This window comes from Taudactylus pleione, unplaced genomic scaffold, assembly GCF_031769625.1.
Source record: "Taudactylus pleione unplaced genomic scaffold, aTauple2 ptg001421l, whole genome shotgun sequence".
NCBI lineage: Eukaryota > Metazoa > Chordata > Amphibia > Anura > Myobatrachidae > Taudactylus > Taudactylus pleione.
The window spans coordinates 1,045,797-1,068,753 of NW_028285820.1; the positions used below are offsets into that span (position 1 = coordinate 1,045,797).

Genomic DNA, 22,957 nt, shown 5'->3' on the forward strand with positions numbered 1-22,957 from the left:
ACTACCACCACCATGCTTCACTGATGAGGTGGTATGTTTTGGATCATGAGCAGTTCCTTTCCTTCTCTTCCCATCACTCTGGTACAAGTTGATCTTTGTCTCATCTGTCCATAGGATGTTGTTCCAGAACTGTAATGGCTTTTTTAGATGTTGTTTGGCAAACTCTAATCTGGTCTTCCTGTTTTTGTGGCTCACCAATGGTTTGCATCTTGTGGTGAACCCTCTATATTCACTCTTGTGAAGTCTTCTCTTGATTGTTGACTTTGACACACATACATCTACCTCCTGGAGAGTGTTCTTGATTTGGCCAACTGTTGTGAAGGGGTTTTTCTTCACCAGGGAAATAATTCTTTTGTCATCCACCACAGTTGTTTTCCGTGGTCTTCCGGGTCTTTTGGTGTTGCTGAGCTCTACGGTGCGGTCTTTCTTTTTAAGAATGTTCCAAACAGTTGATTTGGCCTCACCTAATATTTTTGCTCTCTCTCTGATGGGTTTGTTTTGATTTTTCAGCCTAATGATGGCTTGCTTCACTGATAGTGACAGCTCTTTGGATCTCATATTTAGAGTCGACAGCAACTGATTCCAAATGCAAATGTCACACCAAGAATCAACTCCAGACCTTTTACCTGCTTAATTGATAATGAAATAACGAGGGAATAGCCCACACCTGTCCATGAAATAGCTTTTGAGTTGATAGTCCCATTACTTTTGGCCCCTTAAAAAGTGGGAGGCACATATAGAAACCGTTGTAATTCCTACACCGTTCACCCGATTTGGATATAATTACCCTCAAATTAAATCTGAAAGTCTGCAGTTAAAGCACATCTTGTTTGTTTCATTTCAAAACCATTGTGGTGGTGAATAGAGGCCAAAATCTGAAAATTCTGTCAATGTCCCAATATTTATGGACCTGACTGTACATACATACACACACACAGTATGTGAGTGTGTAACCGACTTTAGTGTTAGGGGCTCTGATACTATGGTTACAACCTGTGTTAATTCTCTTTAGTCTATCTCTTTCCTAGTGCCCCCTCCCAGCCTCTGATGATTGCGAACACCTAAAGTGGACATAAGAACATTCCCACAGGTGAGATTGTCACTATCCTGTGATTTATAATTATTCCCATCTTCCAGCCGTCTCCTTGTACAGAATATCACACATTAATAAATAATGCAATAAAGAACATTACTATATATTAGTCTGGATCTTTTTTCCCTCACAAAGTCTGGCCTCTGGGTATACGGTAGACCAGGATGAAACAAGGGACCCGATTGCCAGGTTCCCTCACAGATGTGGCCCTTAGTACATCCCATACATTTTTAGCCAATTTAGATGCACATGTAGGTAACAATTTCCTCTTCGTTGGCCAATACCACTAATATCATCCTCAGTAATACAATAATACAGATCAGTGGTAGATGGAGCATCAGATGTAATAACCCTGTAGTTATTAGGGAATAACAGGACACATGTACTACTAGTGGTGTTAGATGGAGATGTGACTAAGGGCTGATTCTCAGTAATACAATAATACAGATCAGTGGTAGATGGAGCATCAGATGTAATATCCCTGTAGTTATTAGAGAATAACAGGACACATGTATTACTAGTGGTGTTAGATGGAGATGTGACTAAGGGCTGATTCTCAGTAATACAATAATACAGATCAGTGGTAGATGGAGCATCAGCTGTAATATCTCTGTAGTTATTAGGGAATAACAGGACACATGTATTACTAGTGGTGTTAGATGGAGATGTGACTTAGGGCTGATTCTCAGTAATACAATAATACAGATCAGTGGTAGATGGAGCATCAGGTGTAATATCCCTGTAGTTATTAGGGAATAAAAGGACACGTGTATTACTAGTGGTGTTAGATGGAGATGTGACTAAGGCCTGATTCTCAGTAATACAATAATACAGATCAGTGGTAGATGGAGCATCAGATGTAATAACCCTGTAGTTATTAGGGAATAACAGGACACATGTATTACTAGTGGTGTTAGATGGAGATGTGACTAAGGCCTGATTCTCAGTAATACAATAATACAGATCAGTGGTAGATGGAGCATCAGGTGTAATAACCCTGTAGTTATTAGAGAATAACAGGACACATGTATTACTAGTGGTGTTAGATGGAGATGTGACTAAGGTCTGATTCTCAGTAATACAATAATACAGATCAGTGGTAGATGGAGCGTCAGCTGTAATAACCCTGTAGTTATTAGGGAATAACAGGACACTTGTATTACTAGTGGTGTTAGATGGAGATGTGACTAAGGGCTGATTCTCAGTAATACAATAATACAGATCAGTGGTAGATGGAGCATCAGGTGTAATAACCCTGTAGTTATTAGAGAATAACAGGACACATGTATTACTAGTGGTGTTAGATGGAGATGTGACTAAGGGCTGATTCTCAGTAATACAATAATACAGATCAGTGGTAGATGGAGCATCAGCTGTAATAACCCTGTAGTTATTAGGGAATAACAGGACACATGTATTACTAGTGGTGTTAGATGGAGATGTGACTAAGGGCTGATTCTCAGTAATACAATAATACAGATCAGTGGTAGATGGAGCATCAGATTTAATAACCCTGTAGTTATTAGGGAATAACAGGACACATGTATTACTAGTGGTGTTATATGGAGATGTGACTAAGGCCTGATTCTCAGTAATACAATAATACAGATCAGTGGTAGATGGAGCATCAGATGTAATAACCCTGTAGTTATTAAAGAATAACAGGACACGTGTATTACTAGTGGTGTTAGATGGAGATGTGACTAAGGGCTGATTCTCAGTAATACAATAATACAGATCAGTGGTAGATGGAGCATCAGCTGTAATAACCCTGTAGTTATTAGGGAATAACAGGACACGTGTATTACTAGTGGTGTTAGATGGAGATGTGACTAAGGGCTGATTCTCAGTAATACAATAATACAGATCAGTGGTAGATGGAGCATCAGCTGTAATATCCCTGTAGTTATTGGGGAATAACAGGACACATGTATTACTAGTGGTGTTAGTTGGAGATGTGACTAAGGGCTGATTCTCAGTAATACAATAATACAGATCAGTGGTAGATGGAGCATCAGATGTAATAACCCTGTAGTTATTAGGGAATAACAGGACACATGTATTACTAGTGGTGTTAGATGGAGATGTGACTAAGGACTGACTCTCAGTAATACAATAATACAGATCAGTGGTAGATGGAGCATCAGATGTAATATCCCTGTAGTTATTAGGGAATAACTGGACACATTTATTACTAGTGGTGTTAGATGGAGATGTGACTAAGGTCTGATTCTCAGTAATACAATAATACAGATCAGTGGTAGATTGAGCATCAGATGTAATATCCCTGTAGTTATTAGGGAATAACAGGACACATGTATTACTAGTGGTGTTATATGGAGATGTGACTAAGGGCTCTATTTACTACAATCTGCATATTGAATGCGGATTGTAGTGTGATATTACTGAGTGAATTTGCATTGCGAATTCAGGCAATATCACAGGGATTTACTATAAATCCCTTGCAGGGACAGAGTTTGCGATAAAGCTCTGTCCCTGTGGATCCCACCCGCACTCTAGTCGCGGTATTGTCGGAAAAAATACCGCGACTAAGAGCCCGCGCATGCGCCGACTGACCACTGCTACTACCCCCCCACCGACGCTAAGCCCCACACCTCGGCACTAAGCCCCGCCCCCCGCGACCCCCCCCTCCCCCCCCGCGACCCCCCCTCCCTTCATTACACTTACCTGCATCCTCCTGGCCTCCGGTGGTCTTCTCCGGGCTTCCCGATCAGGTGATCTCCCATACTGCACTGGGGCCTGATCACCTGATGACCGGGCCCCAGTGCACTGTGGGAGACCAGCTGACCGGAGAGGAGCCATCACCGGAGGCCCGATCACCGGTCCCTGGATTCAGGTAAGTAAAAAAAAAACTGTTTCATTTTTTTTTTTCTTTTTTTTACAGCAATCAGTTTGCGGTCTGCTTAGACCACATAGCTGATTACTGGTACCGGCTCCCGGCTCTGCTCTCCCCGTTAGAGCAGAGTGGGAGCCCGGTAACTGGGGGAGACCCTGGATAACGCCACCTCCAGGTGGCGTTATTATCACAGGGCTTCCCCCGGTATTTTTTTACAATTTATTTTTAGTAACTTGCACACAGATCACATTTCCCATTACAATTATGGGAAATGCGATCTGCTTTACTAAAAATAAGTGATACTGGGGGTTGGAGTAGAATTTTACTAATTCTACTCCAATTGCCCTGTAATAACTACAGGTGAAACTAAAATAATGTGAAAAGGGTGTGAAAACACCCTTTTTCACTTTATTTTAGTAAAAATAATGTTAATAAATAGAGCCCTAAGGGCTGATTCTCAGTAATACAATAATACAGATCAGTGGTAGATGGAGCATCAGATGTAATAACCCTGTAGTTATTAGGGAATAACAGGACACATGTATTACTAGTGGTGTTAGATGGAGATGTGACTAAGGGCTGATTCTCAGTAATATAATAATACAGATCAGTGGTAGATGGAGCATCAGCTGTAATAACCCTGTAGTTATTAGGGAATAACAGGACACATGTATTACTAGTGGTTAGATGGCAATGTGACTAAGGTCTGATTCTCAGTAATACAATAATACAGATCAGTGGTAGATGGAGCATCAGATGTAATATCCCTGTAGTTATTAGGGAATAACAGGACACATGTATTACTAGTGGTGTTAGATGGAGATGTGACTAAGGGCTGATTCTCAGTAATACAATAATACAGATCAGTGGTAGATGTAGCATTAGATGTAATATCCATGTAGTTATTAGGGAATAACAGGACACATGTATTACTAGTGGTGTTAGATGGAGATGTGACTAAGGGATGATTCTCAGTAATACAATAATACAGATCAGTGGTAGATGGAGCATCAGATGTAATAACCCTGTAGTTATTAGAGAATAGCAGGACACATGTATTACTAGTGGTGTTAGATGGAGATGTGACTAAGGACTGATTCTCAGTAATACAATAATACAGATCAGTGGTAGATGGAGCATCAGCTGTAATAACCCTGTAGTTATTAGGGAATTGCAGGACACATGTATTACTAGTGGTGTTAGATGGAGATGTGACGAAGGCTGATTCTCAGTAATACAATAATACAGATCAGTGGTAGATGGAGTATCAGCTGTAATAACCCTGTAGTTATTAGGGAATAACAGGGCACATGTATTACTAGTAGTGTTAGATGGAGATGTGACTAAGGGCTGTTGCTCAGTAATACAATAATACAGATCAGTGGTAGATGGAGCATCAGCTGTAATAACCCTGTAGTTATTAGGGAATAACAGGACACATGTATTACTAGTGGTGTTAGATGGAGATGTGACTAAAGGCTGATTCTCAGTAATACAATAATACAGATCAGTGGTAGATGGAGCATCAGCTGCAATAACCCTGTAGTTATTATGGAATAACAGGACACGTGTATTACTAGTGGTGTTAGATGGAGATGTGACTAAGGTCTGATTCTCAGTAATACAATAATACAGATCAGTGGTAGATGGAGCATTAGCTGTAATAACCCTGTAGTTATTAGGGAATAACAGGACACATGTATTACTAGTGGTGTTATATGGAGATGTGACTAAGGGCTGATTCTCAGTAATACAATAATACAGATCAGTGGTAGATGGAGCATCAGATGTAATAACCCTGTAGTTATTAGGGAATAACAGGGCACATGTATTACTAGTGGTGTTATATGGAGATGTGACTAAGGGCTGATTCTCAGTAATATAATAATACAGATCAGTGGTAGATGGAGCATCAGATGTAATACCCCTGTAGTTATTAGGGAATAACAGGACACATGTATTACTAGTGGTGTTAGATGGAGATGTGACTAAGGGCTGATTCTCAGTAATATAATAATACAGATCAGTGGTAGATGGAGCATCAGATGTAATAACCCCTGTAGTTATTAGGGAATAACAGGACACATGTATTACTAGTGGTGTTATATGGGGATGTGACTAAGGGCTGATTCTCAGTAATACAATAATACAGATCAGTGGTAGATGGAGCATCAGCTGTAATAACCCTGTAGTTATTAGGGAATAACAGGACACATGTATTACTAGTGGTGTTAGATGGAGATGTGACTAAGGGCTGATTCTCTATCACCATATTTCTTAGAGCTGATATAGAGTGATAAAAAGAAACTAACCTTTGTTCCAAAATATAACCCCTCACTTATCATCCGACCACCTACACACACACATACACCTATTGCCTCTCACAGTAACTACCTGAGTAAATAGAGCTTTTTTTGTAATTTAAAACAACCTTTACCATGAGAGCTCTCAGATTTCAAAGTACATCTTTCGGTGGTGCACGTTTAAGTATGATCCCTGTTTTTTGTATACACTAGATAAGTGAGCTTATCTAGTGTATATGCTATATTAAAGACAAAGACAGGAGTTAAATGACTGGGAATACTATGGCTTTGATTCAATTAGACGCAAAGGGGTGAGTTACCGCTGCGACGGCATGAAATCGCAACCAACTTACCCGCAACCTGCTCCGCTCATGGCCCGATCTAACCCCGCAACCGTGTATATTTATATGAGTGTGGTGGCACCGTAAGTGTGGCATATAACTGTACTTACTTGTGGATGCGACTGTCATGTCTAATTGATTCGACTCTAAATCCTGGGGAGTGTCACAGTGACATCACTTATAGCTATAGTAATAATACAGGGACATGACTGGGGAGGTGAGAAGATCTGGGAGTGTCACAGTGACATCACTTATATCTATAGTAATAATACAGGGACATGACTGGGGAGGTGAGGGGATCTGGAAGTGTCAGTGTGACATCCCTTATATCTATAGTAATAATACAGGGACATGACTTGGGAAGTGAGAGGGACTGGGAGTGTCACAGTGACATCACTTATATCTATAGTAATAACACAGGGACATGACTGGGGAGGTGACGGGATCTGGAAGTGTCAGTGTGACATCCCTTACATCTATAGTAATAATCAGTGATATTTTTCAGGGGGAACGGTCAGGAACACACTTCCTGAAGCTCTTTAGCAAATTTACGTCATCGGGTACGGTGTTCCTGAACCTGTCTGCAAAGAGGATTTTAGGGGCACTTGCAAAAACGAGTAATTGGCCCCGGACCGGCAGCCATGCTACAATGGCAATCATCAAGAAGAAAGGGACAGCCGTAGCATTTCAGATAAGCTGCCAGCTATGAGACAATCATAGCTCATTGACCAGCAGCCAATCAGTAGTGGCTGCCGGTCTGTGAGCTGTGATTGGCTCGCAGTCGGCAGTTTTTTGAAATGCTGAGGCTGTACCTCAATCTAGATGACTGTCAGGACCAGCTCGTGCAGTGCGAACTGTATGTGGTCGGGTGTTCAAGAATATTGAAAAATGGCGCTGCTTGTGTATAGTACTTTTGTGAACAGTGGAAAGAATAAATATACTTATCCGTATAAATGCAGTTATAGACGTCAGTCCTAAGGTCCTCTCTTTGTCTTTACCAGAGGTCCCGCAGATATAGGGAAAAAGGGTATATATATGACGTCAGTGTGAGATGTTCTTAAAATTTATAATATATACTGTTTCTTCAAGACTTAATTTGAAGAAAGAGAAAGATGAGGCGTACCCCAACTCACTGAATATAGAGATGGGTACACTCCTATAATGATATCTTTGATCTATCACAAGGTATGTATCCACACCTAGAACTTACAGTCCTATCAAGCGGTGCAAAACATATAAAGGTATCTTTAGTTTCAAACAGAATACTTGAAAGCAGAGAAGCTTACCAGTACTCATAAAACTGAAAGTTGTCCTCCACTTATAAAGGTATCTTTTCATTCCTCCATAATCAACAATGGGTATTGCAAAGTTTTTCCATAAAAATAAATTTATTTTAATGACAAAAAGCATTAAAACATATAAAACATTCTCAGAGGGATATAAACCGCAATGTGAACAGCTGAGGTATACATATGGTGTGGAGGTAATTAGGGTCCAGTCCCCAAACACATGTCCAAATAACTAAACACCTCTCCGCACCTACCTCCAGTATGTTCGCAACATGCATTAGTCCAAGTGAGAATGTCCCCTTCTAGCCAACGCGTTTCGAGACTGAGTCTCTTTATCAAGGCATGAAGGTAAATTGCTGAGTTTCCAGTTTATATACCAGTCTCCCTGGAATCCAAAAGATGGCGTCTTCGCTACTTCCGGTCCGCACGAAAATGACTCCTCCTTCTCCACTGGATAACAGCGGACCCTCCTTTATCCACTTAGTCCCCGCTGCCTTCCTCCCCATAACAAAGTGGGACCGACTGCACACGCGTAGTCCACATGATCGCGGGTCGTCAGAACACAATCTCCGGGTCTCCACCGGAAGCTGTAATCCAACTCCAAAGGATTCTGGGAGATGTAGTCTTTTCCTTTTAGACACAGTCCCAGACCGAGTATTCTACAAGTCTCCAACGTAACTTCCGTTTAAAACATAGTGGATTCTGGGAGATGTAGTTTCTCTTTTTGAAAACGGAATGGTCACAAGTTTGGATGAATCTATTAGACAGAATCAAGTGTTAGTATTAGGTAAATCAGATCTTTAACAATATACAACTGGACCTTAAAAGTGATATCCCATATTAAGAACAGATAGTAGTTTAACACATTAAAACTCAATTGGATGTGAATAATTACTAATAAAAATAATATTAATAGCAATAATTAGGATTAAGAATAAAAAATTGAAACACTAAATAAAAACCATTTTAACTCAAAATCTTGATTGAGTCCTCTTGGATGGAGGGTTTTAAGTTTAAATATAGTCTTCATCTCCGTTTTAGCAAGATTTTGTTCGACATTTTTATCCCTCCAGGATGCTTTCACATGTATCAATCCTAAAAAACGTTTGATATGTGAAACTGAACAATCGTGTGATTTTAAAATGATTAGACCGAGAATGTGTGGTAAGTCCTTTTTTGATGTTCCTAAGGTGTTCGGAAAGTCGCACTTTTAAAGGTCTTGTGGTCCGTCCATTATACACCAATCCACAACACATTCTACAAGATAAATTACATTTGATGTGTTACATGTTATAAAATCTTGTATTTTAAAATTTACACCATTGATCTGTACTTCTGTATGTTTCATGTTGTTATCCTTGACATGCCTACAGCCCATACACAATCCACACCGATGGAAACCCTTTGTCCGTACAAGGGGCCTGATTCAGACCCACTCGCGAGCGGCTGTCCGCCCGCAAGTGGGTCGATGTTATGGACTGAGCATGCGCACGACGGAGGGAGCTCCGTCATGCGCATGCGCCAGACGCGACGAGCGAAGGAAAGTCCTTCGCTCGTTGTGTCCGATCAAAGGGGGCGTGTTGTCAATGTTGATTGACAGCACGCCCCCTTTGGTGGGCGTGCCGGGGGCGTGCCTCCCTGACGGGGGCGTTCCCACGGGAACGCCTCCCGTCAGAAGCCGGCCCAATGACATCACTAGTGATGTCAGTGGGAGTGATTTTGGCTCTGATAGAGCCAAAATCACTCCGGAGCTTGCGGTTGAAAACCTCAACTGCAGGCTCCGGCTCGCAATTTCGATGCTCGCGATGGTCACGACCATCGCGGCCATCACAATGCACGCTCGTATAGCCTGTGGGTGGTGACCCACAGCTATACGAGCGTCCAGGAGGACGCTCCATTTTCATGGAGCCCGGCCCTCATTCAGAGCGTGCGCTCTGCTCAGAGCGTACGGCTCTGAATGAGGGCCAAGGTTCCTTGTTGGTATAGGTAACATGCTTTTTACCAAGAAGTTCTTAAAATTCTTAGATTTACGATAAATAAAAGTAGGATGGTCTGGGATTACTTCTCGTAATACAGGATCCCTTTGTAAAAGGTGCCAATGTTTCCGAAAGATTTTTTCTACTAGTTTATGTTGTGAATCATAACCAGTAATCATAGCCCATTTAAGCCTATCATTTTTACTGTCATCTTTCTTTACCCTGTTAATACCATATAAATTCGATCTCTCTTTCTCCATTGTCTCTTGTATAGCCTTATCCAGACCTTTTGATTCGTACCCCTTAATTAAAAAGTCATTTTTCATCTGAGAAATTTGATCTTTGTGTATATCCTCTCTGCTGCAATTACGCTTAACCCTTAGAAATTGACTTTTTGGTACTTCTTTTAACCACTGCCTGTGATTTTGACTATCTATTGGAATAAAGGAATTGATATCCGTGGATTTTTTATAGGTTTTTGTGTGAATCTTATTCTCCTCTATGTAAACAGTCAAATCTAAGAAATGTATCTCCAATTGACTGTATGTCAAAGTGAGATGCACATTTACATCATTCACATCCAGGTATGAAAAGAATTGGACGAGATCATCTTCTGTACCTTTCCATAGCAGCATCACATCATCGATGTAACGGTACCATTTAATGAGGTTTGTGCCCCAAGCTATGCCACTGTACACATGAGTCTCTTCAAAGAACCTCATGAACAGATTGGCATAGCTTGGGGCAAACTTAGTCCCCATAGCTGTCCCTGTGCGTTGGAGAAAAAATTTGCCATTAAAAAGAAAATAATTATTTTCTAAAATAAACTTAATGGCTAACAACACAAAATCCTTCCTTTCTGATGATAACTCCATTTTCTCCAAAGACCATTTTATCACCTCTAGGCCTTTTACATGTAATATACAAGTATATAGGGACGTAACATCGGCCGAAGCCAACCAGATATCTTCTGCCCACACAAAATCATTATTTTCCTCCAAAAGTCACCTGTATCTCTTAAGATGGATTAGCAATTACCAATGGCTGTAAAATACCATCTATGAGTGATGACAGGTTGGAAGTCAAACTATCCGTCCCCACTATGATAGGTCTTCCCGGGGGATTTCGTAACACTTTTGTGCACCTTAGGTAACACATACATCGTGGGAATTATGGGATTTGTATGTGGTTGGCTCCAGAGGACATCCCCACCCTCCACCCAGCCACTGGTGAGGAAGCTTTATGATGAAGGAAAAGTGAGGGGGGAGGGAAGGGGTGGCAGTGTTGCACAGAGCGCAGTGCACTGTCAAACACATACTGACCTGCAGAGTGCTAACAACCGGAGCCGCCACTGATGGCTGTCATTCCTGGACGGATGCGGGTCTGGTACCTATCACCCCCCAGTCCAGAGGTCAGTTACAGTGTTCCTTGCCCTGTGCTCCCTGCCCCCAGTCCAGCGTTCCCTCACAGACCAGTGTTCCCTGCCCTCCCCCCATTTGTACAGCATTCCCTGTAATGTGCCCACCCAGGTCCACCCTTCCCTACCATGTGCCCTCCAGTCCAGCATTCCCTACCATGTGGCTCCCCCATCCAGCCTTCCCTGCCCTGTGTCCCCCATTAAGTTCCAACCTTCCCTTTCATTTGCCACCCCCGCACCATGTCTAGACATCCCTGTGCCTCCAATAGATCCAGCCCACCCTGTTTTGCACTTCCTCTTAGTCCAGCCCTTCCTGCCCTGCATACCAGCTTGGTCCAGCACTCCCTACCCACAGCCCAAACTTCAAATTTAAAAAAAAAATTGGTTACACACCAGCTGATGCCCCACCCCAATTTTAGCTCTGCCCAGATTGCCCACAGCCCCTTCCCCCAAGAATGGTTCCACCCACCTATTTTTCTACCAAAATAGCACTGGTAATAATACAGGGACATGACTGGGGAGGTCAAGGGATCTGGGAGTGTCACTGTGACATCACTTATATCTATAGTAATAATACAGGGACATGACTGGGGAGGTGAGGGGATCTGGGAGTGTCACTCTGACATCACTTATATATAGTAATAATAGAGGAACATGACTGGGGAGGTGAGGGGATATGGGAGTGTCACAGTGACATCACTTATATCTATAGTAATAATACAGGGACATGACTGGGGAGGTGAGGGGATCTGGGAGTGTCACAGTGACATCACTTATATATAGTAATAATACAGGGACATGACTGGGGAGGTGAGGGGATATGGGAGTGTCACAGTGACATCACTTATATCTAGTAATAATGCATGACAGTACAACTAGGGGATGTGTCTGGGTGATGACTATATCATTGTGTGTGTCAGGTTCCTATAAGGTGTCAGGATGTCACTGTCTATGTCTCCATGCAGGAGAGGGTATATATAGAGGAACACGGGTCTGTACAAGGACGTGATGATGGAGAATCACCGGCCCCTCACATCACTGGGTAAGAGGTGACTGTCATTTATTGTACAGGGTAGAGCAGGTATGGGAGCCCTATATACACACATTACCTGATGAGCACATATATACAATTTACTCAGTCACTGTGTTTCCTATAGATGGACCCAGTAATAGAAATACCACAGAGAGATGTCCCCATCATCTTTATTCACCGGATTGTACAGAGGAGAGTCACAGGACCCCACAGGAGCAGCAGGTAGATACCAGTATACCAAAGTGATTGTGACTATATGATCTATAGAGAATCTGTGTGTGTATTATACACAGATTATTTTACTGTTTATTCTCAATTAAATTAGACTTGATTATTTTATGGGTCATTTAGAGTGAAGATCTTGCTGATATTAAGGTAGAAGATACAGAGGGAGAAGAAGAGACGTATGTGTCTGATATGAAGGCAGAAGATATAGAGGGAGAAGAAGAGACGTATGTGACTGATATGAAGGAAGAAGATACAGAGGGAGAAGAAGAGACGTATGTGACTGATATAAAGGTAGAAGTTATAGAGGGAGAAGAGACGTATGTGACTGATATGAAGGCAGAATATATAGAGGGAGAAGAAGAGACCTATGTGACTGATATGAAGACAGAAGATATAGAGGGAGAAGAAGAGACGTATATGACTGATATAAAGGTAGAAGATACAGAGGGAGAAGAAGAGACATATGTGAGGGGTGATCAGGAGTGTAAAGAGGAGGAAATCCCTGGAGATATCAACACAGGTGAGTAATAAACACTTATCTCAGAAAAGAGTCACATACTCTGTTCAGTCACTACAGCAATCTATTATCCTACACCCTCCTCTGTCAGTACAAACTAATGAGTAAAATGTATATGCACAGGGGGGGAAGCAGGAGCCATCTGCCATTATTATACTCCTGCTGTCCCCCCTCACATCATGTCACTGTGTGTTACCAGCCCAGAGATCTGACCAGTCTCCTCCCCACACTCTCTGGTGTATCTCATACATCAGCAGCCATCAGTCCCTATTGTACTCCTGCTCTCCTCCTCACATCATGTCACTGTGTGTTACCAGCCCAGAGATCTGACCAGTCTCCTCCCCACACTCTCTGGTGTATCTCATACATCAGCAGCCATCAGTCCCTATTGTACTCCTGCTCTCCTCCTCACATCATGTCACTGTATGTTTCCAGCTCTTAGATCTGACCAGTCTCCTCCCCACACTCTCTGGTGTATCTCATACATCAGGAGCCATCAGCCCCTATTATACTCCTGCTCTCCCCCTCACATCATGTCACTGTGTGTTACCAGCCCAGAGATCTGACCAGTCTCCTCCCCACACTCATCATATCTTTGTCTGCTACAAGCTACTTATGTTCTTTACTGTCCACTACAAAAATGACCTTTGTCGATGGTCCTCCCCATGCCCTTCAATGGGGTATTACCCATGATCCTTCCTGACCACTACTGCCTGACATGATCAATGATCACTAATGGTAATAACATCTTTGCATGTGATTTCTTGTACTGATTTTATTCTGTTTTACCAGAGATATGAACCAGACCTGTATAAATATCTTTTAGGAAAGTATTAAATTTTCTGCCTGGAGGTCCACAGCGAGAGCAATGGTGGATCCCGATTGTTAAAAATGTGGATTTTTCTGTTCCATTGTGCATGTTCCAGTAGATCCCCTTAGAGGCTAGAGCGTATCTAACCTCCAGTAAAGATATTAATTCCTAGAGAGATACAAACTGGTTATTTTACATTTACTGAGATAGAGATCCGGAGAGTGTGAGGACACAGCAGGATGCAACTAGTATGACCTGTGTGTGATATAATGTATAGACCATGCCTGCACTCTGTTACACATACTGAGATGGAGATATGGAGAGTGTGAGGACACAGCAGGGTACAGCTAGTATGTCCTGTGTGTGATATAATGTATAGACCATGCCTGCACTCTGTTACACATACTGAGATGGAGATATGGAGAGTGTGAGGACACAGCAGGATACAGCTAGTGTGACCTGTGTGTGATATAATGTATAGACCATGCCTGCACTCTGTTACACATACTGAGATGGAGATATGGAGAGTGTGAGGATACAGCTAGTATGTCCTGTGTATGATATAATGTATAGACCATGCCTGCACTCTGTTACATATACTGAGATGGAGATCCGGAGAGTGTGAGGACACAGCAGGATACAGCTAGTATGTCCTGTGTGTGATATAATGTATAGACCATGCCTGCACTCTGTTACATATACTGAGATGGAGATCCGGAGAGTGTGAGGACACAGCAGGATACAGCTAGTATGACCTGGGTGTGATATAATGTATAGACCATGCCTGCACTCTGTTACACATACTGAGATGGAGATATGGAGAGTGTGAGGACACAGCAGGGTGCAGCTAGTATGTCCTGTGTGTGATATAATATATAGACCATGCCTGCACTCTGTTACACATACTGAGATGGAGATATGGAGAGTGTGAGGACACAGCAGGGTGCAGCTAGTATGTCCTGTGTGTGATATAATATATAGACCATGCCTGCACTGTGTTACACATACTGAGATGGAGATCCGGAGAGTGTGAGGACACAGCAGGATACAGCTAGTATGTCCTGTGTGTGATATAATGTATAGACCATGTCTGCACTCTGTTACACATACTGAGATGGAGATATGGAGAGTGTGAGGACACAGCAGGATACAGCTAGTATGACCTGTGTGTGATATAATGTATAGACCCTGATTCAGAGCCGTATGCCCTGACAGAGCGCTCGCTCTGAATCAGGGCCATCCCTCTGAAATTAAGAGCAGCCTCCTGCAAGGCTCCACCGCAACAGTCTGCCAATTTCCCCTGTGGTGTGTTGTAGACACTTTAAAGGGTTGTGATCAGTCACCACAGTAAATTACCGGCCATACAAATGGAGCTTTAGCTTCTTCACAGTCCAAGCAATTTTCAAGCATTCCTTTTCAATTGTGGCGTACCCCACCTCCTGGAAAGACACAAATTATTCTAGCGCCCGAGTCAGACCAATGGGGAAATCACCTGCTGCAGTCATTTATATTGTGACCCCCACAAAAGCAACAGAAAATTAAAAAAACTCCTCTGGTCATTTCATATCAGTCAGAGGCTCTTATCAATTCTGAAAAATATTTTTTAGTTTATTTGTAATAAATACTTAGGGGTTAATCTAATTATTTGTTAATTGTGAGGTGCAATTTGCTGTTTTCTCTTCGAATTAGCACAGCTAATTAATTTTGCAATCCAATTAGCAACTTGCACTGAACCAGAGTAAATTTGCATTTTTCCATTTGCACCTCCCTGAGGGTGAGAGATGGAAAGGAAAATCTTTATTTTAAGAACCCCTTGGACATCCCCCCTAATGACTAATCAGGCATTTGGAAATTTCAAGTTAGCTTAATTAGTCCAATAATTACATGTCATTTTTGAGGGTAAAAAAATGGCCTCAAATTACCCCAAAATTAACTTTTTCGTTAGTTTAGGAACCCCAAATGTAATTAGTTTTTTTTTTATTGAAAAATAATTGTTTACTTCATTTTTTTTTACAATTTTTTAGTTTCCACAATGTAGCCCAAAATCTCCGTGTTTCCTACTTTTTTTGCAATTTTCATTTAATTAATTTGAGATTAAACAAAAAAGTTTGCTTTTTTATCATTTTTTTGCATCTTTTTAAACAAGAACACAAATCAGCCATTTCACACCATTTAAAGGCCTTCAGTACTTTCCTTATGCCCACAAACAGCCCTATACGGTCCTGCTAAAAAAATTATCAATTTTGGGTGGTCCAGGATGGTCTCCCCACTTTTTCATGCACTTCTCTTACGTCGCATTTGGCAGTCAGTTCGCACCCCTCCACTGCGAGCACCGTGAATAGGCATTTTTCATTGGATTGGAGAATTCTCGGGAGCGCGCATTTGTGCAAAGTCTGTGAGTTTCATGAAACAAACTCGCTACTCGCAATTAGCACCTAATTGGAATGTCCCCTTATATTGAGGATTAGAAAATAAACACAAATAACTACAATGTTGCTAAAAGAATGACATGGCATGAAGTCATCTCATAAAGGATTATCCTACACTGATAATCAGATTAGTAAATTCAACACAGGAACCACATAAAAAATTAATAATAAAAATAGTTTCTCAATTAGATGAGATTCAAAAGACAATGTCCAAAGTCATGAAATGATCCCATGTATTTCCTTAAGGTGACCATATCTCTCTCTTAATATTTCAGAAGAAGTTTAATGGGTTACCTACTCCTTACTTAGCCGACACAAGGAAAACCAGATAAGCGCTGGATGGCTGTATATTGTTGCCGCACTGAGTCTGGACTTCAGTGTAGTACATCCGCGGCTGTCACAGATTTTTAGTCTCTGTGGTTCCCGATCACGGCGTACTTGAGCTGCAGGACCCGCCTCCTCTAAGCTTTTTTGCCGGCAACTGTCACAAATATAGCCGCTCGGGCTCCCCATCTCTAAGCAGTGTGCTCGGGCTGCAGGACCAACCAGCTTCACCAATATAGCCGCTCGGGCTCCCCATCTCTAAGCAGCGTGCTCGGGCTGCAGGACCCACTGGCTTCACAAATATATCAGCACAGACTCCCTGTCTTTAAGCTGCGTGCTCGAGCTGCAGGACCCACTGGCTTCACAAATATAGCCGCTCAGGCTCCTGGTCTCTAAGCATCATACTCGAGCTGCAGGACCCACCGGCTTCACAAATATAGCTTCCTGGGCTCCTGGTCTCTAAGCGCCGTGCTCGGGCTGCAGGACCCACCGGCTTCACAAATATAGCCGCTCCGGCTCCTGGTCTCTAAGCAGCGTGCTCTGGGTTGTAGGACCCGCCAGCTTCACAAATCTATCTGCTCAGACTCCCTGTCTTTAAGCTGCGTACTCGAGCTGCAGGACCCACCGGCTTGACAAATATAGCCGCTCGGGCTCCAGGTCTCTAAGCGGCGTGCTCGAGCTGCAGGACCCACCGGCTTCACAAATATAGCTGCCCGGGCTCCCGGTCTCTAAGCGGCGTGCTTAGGCTGCAGGACCCACCGGCTTCACAAATATAGCCGCTCGGGCTCCCAGTCTCTAAGCGGCGTGCTGAGGGCTGCAGGACCCGCCGGCTTCAAGGGCCAGTGTAATTTCAGGCAATAATCTGACCCTTGTCCTTCTTGGTTAATAAAGGAGAATAGTCCCAATTCGTGGCTCACCATAGGAAAATTATAGAAGATAATGTGGACACTAATTGATGCGGACAGCGATGCGTTTCATCCACAACTGTGAATATATTTAAGTTGAAACCTCCTGCTGTAGCAGTTTCCTTCTTAAATAGGCCACAAGATGCTCCTGCCCATCTGGTCCCTTCTGGCTCAGTACTTCTCCGTCCGTACTGTGACCATTCAGTCTGTACAACAAAATTCTTACTGTAGTCTGGCACCAGCAGTACTGGAGCTCTTGTACCAGAGACATTTTAAATGACTGAAATTCCAGCTCACAAGAGTGTGTCCAGTCAACTACCTTGGGGAGCTTCTTCTTAGTCAAATCTATAAGGGTTTTGGCTACAGAACTGAAGTCAGGGATAAAGCATCAGTAGTACCCTGCCATTTTTAATAAGGCCAGGGCCTATCTCTGGGTTGTGGGCGGGGCCAGTCTCTACTTTCGCTGGTTCAGGCTTCACCTTACCTCCCACACGGTGCCCCAGGTACTGTACATCCCCATTTGGCACTTGTCTGCCCTGATGGTCAGACCTGCCCACCGAATCCTTTTTAACACCAGCCCCACATGCCTCAGGTGATCTTCACAAGTTCCACTGAAGATGGCGGTCATCCAAGTAGGCCTAAGCAAAATCTCCGTACCCCTTCAGTATGTCATCGACAATGCTCTGGAAGGAGGCTGGCGCATTCTTCATCCCAGATGGTCTTGAACTCTTAACAAGCCAAATGAGGTGATGAAGGCAGATCGCTTTTAAGCCTCGGGGGTCATTGCTATCTGCCAATGCCACTTGCTCAATTCAAAAGTGGAGATGTATTTTGCTCCTGCCAACTCGTCTAACAACACATCAATGCGGGGTAAGGAATAAGTATCAGATTTGGTTACCTCATTCAACCGGCAGATATCTACACAAAACCACGTGGTACGGTCCATCTTGGGAACCAATACAATGGAGGCAGGCCAGGGACTGTTACACCTAGCACTAACATCTCCTGCACCTCATTGTAGATTTTCACCTGCGCCTCTGATGAGACCAGATATGCAGGTTGCCGAATTGGCCTATGCTCACCAGTGTCTGTGGTGTGCACGCAAAGAAGCCAGACCAGGCTTCCCACTGAAATGGGCTTCAAAGGACTGCTGAACTGACTCAAGATCTTGAAAAAAGTTCAGTAAAGAACTGAAACGTTGACTAATTGTGTGTCACGTATCGTTTATCCATTGAGATTATGCCGCGAGTGCCGCACCTTGGCTATCTGTATATATATATATATATATATATATATATAATAATGTATGTATGTGTGTGTGCAATGCATTTGTTAAAAATGTTTAAATACATTTTCAATAAATTGCACTTACCTGTGTTTCCCTGGAAGTCCGGGGGATGTAGAGCTCTCTGTGGGCTGCTGGATCCCCAGCCACTTCCAGAGAAAAATGGACTGTCCCCCCCCCCCATGCAGCCTCATGCCTGAAAGAGGTGCATGGGGAACTGGCCAGTGCAGTCAGCTAATTATTTTCAGCGAGCTCCAAAGTGACCAGGAGACTACTGGCTGGGGATCTTGTCTGCCTTGTTCTGGAGCCCAGATTCAGGTAGAAAAGGTGGCCAAGTCCCCCTCAGCAGAATCCTGGAAGTACATATCGTAGGGAAGTTTTTTCTCATCCCAAACATGCCGGCACCTGGGCGTCTAAAATGACGACAGGTGGGCTCAGGCATAGAGGAGTAAGCACTCACCACTGTCCATTAGGGACAATGTTAAAGTTGAGCATGCCTTGTGCATGCAAGGCAAATGCACTTGATCAGGTAATAACTACAGGGTGCACTAACCCCTTGTGGTATTGTGTATTGGAGTAAGATAAAAGAAGGCATGTGAGCCTGTTTCGTTTGAATTTTTTTGAACATCAAGAAGGTATGAACTGCCATATCATCTGTATGCTGTGATACTCCCGAGGGGAAATGTCTTTTTTAAAACTATTTGAGCAATAAACATCTTGACTTTGAGATGACTTCATCTGTATCCTGCGACATCAGAATTGCACCAAGCGCTATTCCATTTTCTGACTGCTTTAATTTGAGCCCAGTGTCTCCGAGTTCAAACCCGCTGCCAGCTACCCTGCTGGGCCTGGTCCATTGCGAGGGACCAGTGGGTATCAGCCAACACCAGTCAGGAGGTGTGGCTGCAGCTAGTCTAAGCATATGCAGCAGAGGCAGTTCAGGTGCCGATGTAGGAGCCTGAGAGAAGTGCTTTTCAGGTGCCAGTCCAAGATCTTGGTGGTGGCAGCAAAGTTGCATGCCAATGGCACAGTGGGCAGAGTCAGTAACAGGTGGTTACTGATGGTAAGAGGGAATCCCTACAAGATCCAAGATTGAAATGGGATCCCCCCCCAAGATCCAGTGGGATCAAAAAAATATCTGTGGCTGTTGGCGTAGGCAAGGTTATCCGGTCACAGTTACCTATTTGCTATCTGACTTCTACATTCACAACTGAAACTTGGAAATAACACTGACTGTATGAGATGTTGGGGTACAGCCGGGCATGTCTTATTATGGTTACACAGTATGGAGATGTTGGGATACAGCTGGGAACGTCTTATTATAGTTACAGAGTATGGAGATGTTTGGGTACAGCCAGGCATGTCTTATAGTTACACAGTATGAGATGTTGGGGTACAGCCGGACACGTCTTATAGTTACACAGTATGGAAATGTTGGGGTACAGCCTGGTACATCTTAGTTACACAGTATGAGATGTTGGGGTACAGCCGGGCACGTCTTATAGTTACACAGTATGGAAATGTTGGGGTACAGCCTGGTACATCTTAGTTACACAGTATAGAGATGTTGGGGTACAGTCGGGCACATGTAGTTACACAGTATGGGGATGTTGGGGTACAGCCGGGCACTTCTTATAGTTACACAATATGGAGATGTTGGGGTACAGCCAGGAATGTCTTATAGTTACACAGTATGGAGATGTTGGGGTACAGCCTGGTACATCTTAGTTACACAGTATAGAGATGATGGGGTACAGTCAGGCACATATAGTTACACAGTATGGGGATGTTGGGGTACAGCCGGGCACGTCTTATAGTTACACAATATGGAGATGTTGGGGTACAGCCGGGCATGTCTTATAGTTACACAGTATGAGATGTTGGGGTACAGCCGGGCATGTCTTATAGTTACACAGTATGAGATTTTGGGGTACAGCCGGGCACGTCTTATAGTTACACAGTATGGAGATGTTGGGGTACAGCTGGGTTTGTCTTATAGTTACACAGTATGAGATGTTGCGGTAGAGCCAGGTACATCTTATAATAGTTACACAGTATGTAGATGTTGGGCTACAGCCAGGCACGTCTTATAGTTACACAGTATGGAGATGTTGGGGTACAGCCGGGCATGTCTTATTATAGTTATACAGTATCGTATAGTTCTGAAGTGATGCTAATTCCCATATAATTTTTCTGTTCCCAGCAGATGGACACAGCAGCAGGAATAACTCGGGGAGACATCTCATATTATCTTCAGATTGTAACCTAGCCGATAACTTGTCACAGGACTCTCCAGGAGAAAACCCCATTACCCCCAGTATACATCCAGCATCTCACAGTGCAGATATCTCATCTGATCCCTCTAACCATGGGGAATGCTCCCCTGATACTCCCAGTAGTGTTACACACAGCTCAGATCACACAGCTGATAAACCATTGTTATGTTCTGAATGTGGGAAAAGTTTTACCAAGCAGATCAGTCTTTCTGTACATCAGAAGAAAGTTCATGCAGCTGAGAGGCCTTTTCTATGTTCTGAGTGTGGGAACTGTTTTACACTGAAAAGATATCTTACTAGACATATAAAGCTTCATACACGTGAGAGAACATTAGCATGTTCTGAGTGTGGGAAATGTTTTGCGCAGCAGAGCAAACTTGGTATCCATCAGAGAACTCACACAGGTGAGAGACCATTTCCATGTTCTGAATGTGGGAAATGTTTTATAGAGAAGTCGGGTCTTGTTACACATTATCGAGTCCATACAGGTTTGAAACCATTTTCATGTTCTGAGTGTGGGAAATGTTTTACCTGTAAATCAGCTCTTGTGACACATCAGAGAACTCACACAGGTGAGAAACCATTTCCATGCTCTGAATGTGGAAAATGTTTTACACATAAATCATATCTTGTTACACATCAGAGAAGTCACACAGGTGAGAAACCATTTCCATGTTCTGAGTGTGGGAAATGTTTTACCTATAAATTTGCTCTTGATACACATCAGAGAAGTCACACAGGTGAGAGGCCATTTCCATGTTCTGAGTGTGGGAAATGTTTTACATATAAAATAGCTCTTTTTACACATGAGAGAAGTCACACAGGTGAGAAACCATTTCCATGCTCTGAATGTGGGAAATGTTTTACACTGAAATCACATCTTGTTACACATCAGAGCAGTCACACAGGTGAGAGGCTATATTCATGCTCTGAGTGTGAGAAATGTTTTTCAAATAAATCACATCTTGTTACACATCAGAGACATCACACAGGTGAAAAACCATTTCCATGTCCTGAGTGTGGGAAATGTTTTAAACAGAAATCACATCTTGTTACACATCAGAGAAATCACACAGGTGAAAAACCATTTCCATGTCCTGAGTGTGGGAAATGTTTTAAACAGAAATCACATCTTGTTACACATCAGAGATATCACACAGATGAGAAATAATTTCTTCAGGGCCCATAGGGGAGACCTTGGGATGTAGGTGGTAGTTGAGGACCGAGCACCAGACAGTTAAAGCTTTGCTCCCAGGATGCAACGGTCCTTTTCCCAATACCTTGCCCCGAGACAGAGGCACTTCAATTTCGTTGATGCCTGGCCGGAGTCGGGTCACCATTTTAACTGGGATGTTTCATGCAGTCCAAAAGCTTTTATCATTTTTCTTTATTTTTTATGCTTCTGAGCGGGCAGCAGCAGACTGTGGGATGTCTGTGCTGCCGCTCCAACACCCCTATGGGCACCACAACGTCAGCTCCGCCTTGTGCTCTCGGCGGGCATCCCGTGGACATTGCTAGCCAGTTCCATGGACAGACTTAGACTGCAACACAGATTCTAAGGGGACAGGTAAGACGGGTCGCTGCTATGGTGTTGCCACAACAGGTAAAAGCAATACAGGTACCTCCTATGCATTCTCCATGGGTAGACACTCAGTACAGAGTCTGGTGGCTACCTCTACAGCCTTTCAAAATATGTTCCAAGGTGGGAAGCCGCTACCCAGTGAAGCTAGGTACACACTGACTGATATATTGGCCGATCAATTGATTGGCCAATATCTGCTGGCCATCGCCAAGTGTGTACCTGCGATATGTCTGTGATCCACATAGTTCTCAGACATATCGCATTGGCTGTGCTGCACAGCTGATGGATAGA

At 43.1% G+C, this 22,957-nt stretch overlaps 1 protein-coding gene and 1 long non-coding RNA gene across 2 annotated transcripts; both read left to right on the plus strand.

Annotated features, from left to right (window-relative positions):
* The first annotated feature begins 1,066 nt into the window (after positions 1–1,066).
* Positions 1,067–12,519, plus strand: LOC148442684 (uncharacterized). Its single transcript, XR_015875779.1, has 3 exons — positions 1,067–1,090; positions 12,242–12,318; positions 12,434–12,519. It is a non-coding gene; the product is annotated as an uncharacterized LOC148442684 (long non-coding RNA).
* A 160-nt stretch (positions 12,520–12,679) lies between these two features.
* LOC148442685 (uncharacterized) lies at positions 12,680–22,621 on the plus strand. The gene is made up of 2 exons (XM_088463651.1): positions 12,680–13,057; positions 21,015–22,621. Exons 1-2 carry the CDS (start codon positions 12,727–12,729, stop codon positions 22,253–22,255), a joined length of 1,572 nt encoding a protein of 523 aa, XP_088319777.1. The 5' UTR covers positions 12,680–12,726; the 3' UTR covers positions 22,256–22,621.
* Positions 22,622–22,957: the final 336 nt, after the last annotated feature.

Bases quoted from the DNA above. Each gene is read 5' to 3' on its own strand.
- LOC148442685 (XM_088463651.1), top strand. From the start codon at position 12,727: ATGAAGGCAGAAGATATAGAGGGAGAAGAAGAGACGTATGTGACTGAT. The intron at 13,058-21,014 runs GTGAGTAATAAA...TGTTCCCAGCAG, and splicing joins CCCTGGAGATATCAACACAG to ATGGACACAGCAGCAGGAAT.